An 8,151-nucleotide genomic window follows, 5' to 3' on the forward strand; every position below is an offset into this window, starting at 1 on the left:
GCACAGGACTTGAAACGGAAATCAAAATTTTACATGTAACACAATCTACCTTAAATAATCTGAAAACAGAAGGGAAAGTCTTCGAATCATTCTGCATTTAATTGCTAGTATGCAAAAGCGCAGACGAAGATCGAAGCAGAAATAAATGCCATATGTTTTAGCTATTGCTGCTTGACTAAATGTGTGCTCACAATGTGCTTCTTATTTGTGCGCAGGCGACCCTTGAAATTTTGAAATTTATCCTGGGGCGCCCCCAGACCCCCCGCCATGTGCTTCGCGCCTGACGCCGCCCACTGGGGCGTGGTGTGCCCTTTTTGTGGGGATGCCCTTAAAAATCTGGAAATACTGTCTAGCTTCAGCCCTGGATCCACCCCTGATATATATATATAATAATATTATATAATATATATATATATATATACTTATATATATAATTACCGCTTGCGTTTTTCATCGCCGTATCATCACAGATACATCGTCTGCCAACACGCACAGCCCTGGGCCCCTGTCTTCTCCCCTCTTATGCGATGCCTTCGGGCTGTACGCAGAGTGTCTCTTGTGTGAGGCTTTCGGGCAGTGCGTGGAGTGTTTGATGCACGGATGTCGGCAACGTAAACAGCTAGGTGATTGTTGAAGGTCATTGCTCTGATTTAGACGTAACGCACGGCGAGTGATGTTGACTCTCTTTAACATCCAATCATAATATACTAGAATCCATAGATATCTTCCTAGAATGTCATCACCATCGTTTGACCTTGACCTCCAAATAAAGGCGGACCACACAATACCTACCTTGCATTGTCTCGAAGACATTTCATACCTTATCGTTCGACTTACCTTACCTAAACTATGGGTGATACTCCATTAGGAGTGTTCCCAAATTTAATGTCATTAATGGTCATAATAACATATATATATATATATATATATATATATATATTAGTTTGTGGTTTAATGTCATTTAGGTTAGGGTTAGGGTTAGCGTAGCGTTAGGGTTAGGGTTAGGGTTAGGGTTAGGATTATGCAATCATTAATCATTAATCATTAATGATATCAAAGTTGGGAACACTCCTAATGGAGCGTTAGCCTAAACTATGTCCGCTATCCAATAGGATTACAAGCTCATATTGAATTTTCGTTAAATCTATACCAACGTGGTCTTCGTAAACATCAGCTGTTATCGCTGTATCGACGTACAGATCGATGCTTTCTTTGCCGCTTTACGTCTGCGATTAATCAAATACTAGACTCTGGGCGGAGCGATAATCGAGATACCGTCTAGACGCGAGAATCTTTTAATGTAGACCGTCCCTCCGGATTAGCACATGTCACATTCACATGTCTTAGCCTTAATCTCTGTGAATTTTGAGTCTATTGAAGCGCGATTAGTCTAATTAAATTAGCAAATATGCACGCGCGCTACGACCGGTGAAACGAAACGTCACGAATCTATTTTTATCCTCAAAATGGAAAAGTGGGCGGGTCTATTTTTATCCTCCAATCACAGGTCGGAGCAATTACTCTGTTTAGACGCATGTGAAATGTTCTGCTATGCTGTGTAGCAAGTGTTGCAACATAATCGCTTGACACACATGCTATATACAGGCCCGTAGCCAGCTTTATATTGGAGGGGGTTCGTTTTTCAATGTTGGCAATTTGCTCGGGCAGGGGCGTGTACAGGATTCTGTACCAGGGGGGGGGTCTAACCGTAACCCAAAGTTTCGAGCACGTGAAGGGGGTCCGGACTCCCTGGACCCCCCCGTACACGCCCCTGCCTCGGTGCGAAGCGACCAGGCGAGGGAGCAAGAGACCGAGCGGTGGGGAGGGTGTGGGAGGTGGTGTTCACTGTTCACCCTCCGCCACGATGGAGATTTTGCAATTATTACACTAAAATGGAGCGACCTGAGTGAATTCTTGCAAATTTTCAAAATTATTATTTTTTACTTGGGGGGGGGGCTCGGGGGGGGCTTGTTCGAACCCCGAACCCCCCTGGCTACGGGCCTGCTATATATATATATAATATAATATATATATATATATTAATATATATATATAGACATATATATATAGCATGGATTCAAGCGATTATGTTCAGAGCTATATATATATATATATATAGTATTAATTATATATATATATATATATATATAATCCTGTTCACTGTAACGCTCCCGGCTTCACACTATAACAAGCAGCAGAGCAATAGATGAGGAGAACATGAGTGTGTGGGTAGTCTGCTAGGGGTGGCGGGAGAGAGGTCTCATCATAGATATATACAACATATACTTGTATATGTTGTAATATAAACAATGTAAATATATACAATATATATTTGTGCTGTATATATTTATGGTCTCATGGGCTCAATCTACCACTGCCACAAGCAGATTTCCGTTGCAAATTGTAACGCTTTTTTACTACAAGTTTTACAGCAGCCACGTTACTCGTATCCTATGTAATAAGATTTGGACAAATAAAAGTTGCAAAGATTTTAAAAATTCAACCATTATTTTATGAAAAATTTGATAAAATAGTGATACGAAATAGTGCTCGTCTTGTGCGCCCATTTACTACTTTCAAATCATGCGCTGTTTACGAATCTCCATTCGCTGGATTTTCCCGGGGCTCCGCCCACTTTAAAAATAGTGCTAACATTGTGGCAGTGGCATCCTGAGTGTACGAAGGTGCACTGCATGCAGTTTGAGCTAGCATCACAGACTAACGGATAGCATCGATCCCCGGCTTACTCCTCCGCGTTTCCCCATCCTCCTCATCAACGAACCACCACTAGTCTGGCATACATAGGCCTATAATATATCGGTCACGCGTGAGCCGCCACTACGCTTAACAAGCTTAAAATAGATGCGGGATGCTGTAGAGGCTGCTGCAACACAAGCTACGTTGTATTTCCCGCGCGCAGCAATCTATGCGACGGCCGCCGATTCATACATCGATCTACTAACACGACGCACGCACACGGTCTGAGGAGGAGAGATTCCGATATAAGATGGCCGTTGCTGGCTAGCACTTCCTCACGCACGCTATAGCGACTGGCTGCGTGAGTGACTGAGAGCATCGGCAGCTTACGTGAGTTTCCAAGGAGAGGCTTTTCCCGCAGCGATGATGGCCGCCGTGTAAGGCAGACGACGTCACGCGATTGGTACGTAGATATAGTATACCGTATGGCTTGTGTGCGTACGTCCGTACATGTTCTGTGCGTCCGGGCGTGCGTGTGTGCGTATGCGTATTTGTGCGTCCCAGTGTGCGTGCGTTGCTGCGTGTATGTGTGGTCGCGCCCGTGCGTGCATGCATGTGTGCATGATGAATCAGTGCGTGCAGCGTGCGTCAGTGCGTGCATGTGTGCGTGAGTGGTCTAGTCAGGTTGTCTCGATATAGAAGCCATTTACATGATCACATGTGCATCTAGCCTCGTGCATTCTCAGTATGCCCTCCTACTCATGATCAGCTGCTCCCAAGTGATACCAACCCCACCCCACCAATATAATTATCTAGTTTAATATATAAGTTATTAGATGTATGTGTATGTGTATATGTATACTATATATGATGTTATGTAGTTATATATATAATATATTAATATTAGTTTTATATATATAATATATATACTATATAATATAATTTCCATTTAATTCATGCACGGTCGTGCCTGCCGGTGTGCGACATTACGCGGAGGTTAGCTGTTGATTCGACGTAATGGCGTCTGCGGTCGGCACACGTGTCCATGGTTGTGCACTAATTACATGTTAGTGTGTTAATTTGGCTCGCTGTGGTGAATCCGGTTGTCACGTGTGGTGTTGTGTGTGTGTGTGTGTGTGTGTGCCGTGTGTGCGTGCGTGCGCGCGCGTGCGTTGTGCGTTTAAGTGTGCGTTTTACGTATCATCATGTCTCTATAATCAGTGGAATGGTAGAACAGATCAATAATGTCAACTGATGGTTTTAAATCAGCTTGTAGTGCACACGGGAGTAGTAATCACGTCAAACTGTCTCCATGGGTATGCTTTGTGTATATATTTCCGTATGTTTATTCGCAGATATGTCAGTTGGATAGCACTAGTGCGCTTTTATTGGCGCTAGGTAGCGCAGTACGGGTATGTATGACATATATATGCGTATTGCAATGAAAGAATTGTGCATTTTCGCTCCCTCCCGTTTCACTTCTGTCATGCTATGTCACTCTATCTCCTCTCTCCATCTCTCTCGCTCTCTCTCACAGACATCCCACACGCACGCTGCGCGCGCACGCAACGACGCACGCACGCACACCAAACACACCCACACACACACACCACACGTATATATACATATTAATTATATATGTATGTATATAACATTACGCTCAACAATACGTGCACGCGTAAAAAAAGGACATGTCAACTATTGTATATTGCAGGTGTGACGGCGTTTGACTGCTACCTGTGCGGGTGGAATGCGAAGTGTGTCACCGCCGAAATCGTCGGAGAGCTGCGCCCGAGCCGTTCGTTCCCCGAGATGTAACGCGAGTGACGGGATGCGTGCAGTGTCTCACCGTCACCGAGTTTGTCAAACGTACGGCCCTGCGTGCGACGACGCTGCGTAACCGCACACATCAACCTGTGTGTGTGTGTGCGTTGGGTGTGTGTGTGTGTGTGTGTGTGTGTGTGTGTGTGTGTGTGGTGTGTGTGTGTGTGTGTGTGTGTGTGTGTGTGTGTGTGTGCGTGCGTGTGTGCGTGCGCGTGCGTTTGTGCGTTGCGCGTTTGTGCGTTGATTTGTGTTTGTGTGTGTTGTGTTTGTGTTGTGTTTGTGTTTGTGTTGCGTGCGCGTGCGCGTGCGCGTGTGCGTGGCGTGTGTTGTGTGTATGTGTGTATGTGTGTATGCCTGACTCAGTGACTTGTGTGACAACAAAGGCCAACTCACTATATCGGCAGGCATGCACGCTAACTACTGATAAGATCTGTTTGATTAGTTATTGATGACGTATTCTCTCTCTCGCAGATGACTGTGGTGGAGGTGACGCCGGTCGTGCGCTCGCAAGCAGGTCGACAGCGACGGTGAGGCGCAGTTCGGAGAGACGGGCGACGGGAACGATGACGATAGTGGCTTACTGTGACTGGCCAGCTGTGCAATGACAGCAGACGCGTCACGTTGTGTTAGAAGTGGCGCGCCATCGTGTGCAGCGTCGTGCTGGTGGCGTCGCATTTGTACAACAGCGCGTGATGATGGTCTCTGGCGTCAGCACCGGCGACCGATGCGCACGATGATGAAATGCTGTCAACAGACCAACAACAACAACAAACAACAACAATAACAACTACTGCTACTACTACAACTACAACGACGACAACAACAACAACAACAACAACAACTACAGAAATCACTACAAATAATGGTAATATTTATAAATGTAAAAGTGTAAATATTAATAAAATATCATCATATAATTTAATATAGTATTGTTTTAATGATGAAACCGACTACGATGACACCAGCAATAGCAGCAGCAAAGCCAGCATCGATGACAACAGCATCATCATCATCATCATCATCATCAATCAACGACACGATTCGCCGCGGGCAGCACGCCAGCTTCGCTCGACACGGCGCTCCTTTAGCAACACACGTACACATAAACAAATCTGATAGCGAAGACCTTCAGATCTCCTGCCCCACCTGTCTAGCCGCAGCGCTTTTCCACATCTAGGCGGCTGCGCGCAGAGTCGATCATGCGCCGCGTGCGGCGACCATTCACGGAGCGTCGACGCATAGATCGACGTGAGAGCTGTCGGCTCAGTGTTGTAATAAGAGTGCTGCCGGAGGGATCATAGTCGACGGCAGGCGGCAGAGGAGCCGGAAAGCGACGCAGACGAGACGACAACTGCGATGTACCGCACGGCTGCTTTACTACTCTCCGCCGCCATAGTTGTGGTCACATCTCACGCAGGTACGTAGCAAACGGCGGCTCTCACTTGCGTCGTCGCTAGCGCTAACGCTCTTGTCGCGTTCTGATGTCGTTGCGTAGCGTTAGCGCGCTCCTTTGTCGCGTTCTGCTGTCGTGTGTCTAATGTCAAAGCTATTGCGACAGCCATTCCACGTTTGTATATCTGATTGTAAATTGGACTGCGATTATTTGTATTAGCGCGATTATTTGCGTGTGGTGAACGCTCCGCGCAATAATCCCGGTTTTTCTATTCTCCATCATTCCAAGCGAGTGAGCAGTGAGCATGCGCCGTGAGCATCATTCGCAGTGGGGAGCATGCGCAGTTCGATTAATAGAATTATCCCGCTCGGCGATTAGCGCGATTATTCGCCTGTGTGAACAACGACACAATTATCTCAGTATTTCATCGCGCATTAGCATCGCGGTTTTCTTGTGTATGAACACGCCTAATAATGTTATCGATCTGTGTTTTTTATTCCGGAATTACTACATTGTCATACAAAGCTTTCATGGCTCACTGCATAGTACGTATCGACATGAATATACTTATAATATTATATATATATACAGATATAACTTACATGCGTGTCTATATTAAAATCATCATATAACTACATTCAAATCTGGCATTGTGCATGGATTTCTAGAGCATCAGGTATCCATATCTGTTTATATAACATTCAATGATAACTTAAACCGTCAGCGCGATGTTATATGAAACCCCTGTGTACATTTTTATTGCGGGTCGCAGCGATCTTCGGGGTGCAGGACATTTTCATCTGTTTGATAACGCGCACACGTCAGTATGGATGCTCATTCCCAAGCAGGCCATCGCTACAGTTACATACAGGACAGCTAGCTTGCCTTTATTTATTTTATAAATACATCGTAACTCTTAACCATCGAAGAACAAAACGGACGCTAACGAATTTATATAAATTTAAACGAAGTTGGTTTAAGTATTTTGACACGTAACATATAGACTTACTCTCTATAGGTTATTGCTGGCATTAGCTGACATGTAGAAACAGTTGAAACTAAAACACCGGTCACCAAAAAACACTAACAATAATATATATTATATATATATATATATATATATATATATATATCAGAAGTATATATATATTATATACCCTATTATGTGGCTTAGGTAGTTCAATAATGGATATCAGTAGAGATCAGACAGTTTGCTAGTGTTGGAAAGACCTAAGAGTCAGAACGAGATAACCACGTCCATCCATCTTGATTATTGTTGTGCTGTTCCGGTCAGCTAGGCTAGTTTAAACGGAGACAATATAGAACACTAAAGACATTGAAAACATAACATCTGTTCTAGGGTCTCTGGTTTCAAACGTGTTTTACCGCGCATACTTAAATTGTCGACCTTGTGCCACTTCATTATAATTCGTAACTGAAGCGTGATTCGTGCATTATATACACGTGGTGATGGTTGGTGTTCACGAATCCAGTGCACGCGACTGATGCGTGATTAACGCAAGCCAACAGATGCGTGATTCACGCAGCTTTATGCGCAACAGATGCGTGATTCGCGTAAGATTTAGCGTGACTGACGCGTGATTCACGCAAGCTTTATGCCGTAACAGAATGCGTGATTCACGTAAGCTTTATGCGCAACAGATGCGTGATTCGCGTAAGCTTTATGCGTGACCTGACGCGTGATTCACGTAAGCTTTATGCCGTAACAGATGCGTGATTCCACGTAAGCTTTATGCGCAACAGATGCGTGATTCACGTAAGCTTTTATGCGCACAGATTGCGTGATTCACGCAAGCTTTATGCGTAACAGATGCGTGATTAACGCAAGCTTTTATGCGTAACAGATGCGTGATTGACGTAAGATTTATGCGCAACAGATGCGTGATTAACGCAAGCTTTATGCGTAACAATGCCGTGATTGACGTAAGATTTATGCGCACAACAGATGCGTGATTCACGTAAGCTACAGCGCGTGACTGACGCGTGATTCGTGAACACTGCATGTTTAGATGCTAGTATAGATTTTAGTAGCTAATGCATACACAAACACAACGTGAGTTGCAAATATTATGTTGCTCTCATTAACTCCTGATATATATATATATATATCGCATACACACATTTACGCAGAGCCTATACGCATGTGCATGCTATTATGCTTGTCCCGTCTAGTATATATTATCCTTCCTGCATGCCGACAGTTTTTTGGGACGAAC

At 44.5% G+C, this 8,151-nt stretch overlaps 2 protein-coding genes across 2 annotated transcripts in view; both read left to right on the top strand.

Moving 5' to 3' along the window:
- The first annotated feature begins 2,682 nt into the window (after positions 1–2,682).
- The window catches only part of LOC106813152, a 10,791-nt gene continuing 5,322 nt past the window's right edge, over positions 2,683–8,151 (top strand). Inside the window, exon 1 of the mRNA XM_014817217.1 lies at positions 2,683–3,160. The gene's annotated coding sequence lies outside the window, so the exon portion shown is untranslated. The remainder of the gene's footprint in view (positions 3,161–8,151) is intronic.
- Positions 4,010–8,151, top strand: part of LOC106813144 — a 6,575-nt gene continuing 2,433 nt past the window's right edge. The window contains exons 1-2 of the mRNA XM_014817204.1: positions 4,010–4,013; positions 4,483–4,566. Coding sequence (XP_014672690.1) covers positions 4,010–4,013; positions 4,483–4,566 — 88 coding nt within the window. The remainder of the gene's footprint in view (positions 4,014–4,482; positions 4,567–8,151) is intronic.

Source organism: Priapulus caudatus, unplaced genomic scaffold, assembly GCF_000485595.1.
Source record: "Priapulus caudatus unplaced genomic scaffold, Priapulus_caudatus-5.0.1 Scaffold730, whole genome shotgun sequence".
NCBI classification, from domain to species: Eukaryota; Metazoa; Priapulida; class Priapulimorpha; order Priapulimorphida; family Priapulidae; genus Priapulus; species Priapulus caudatus.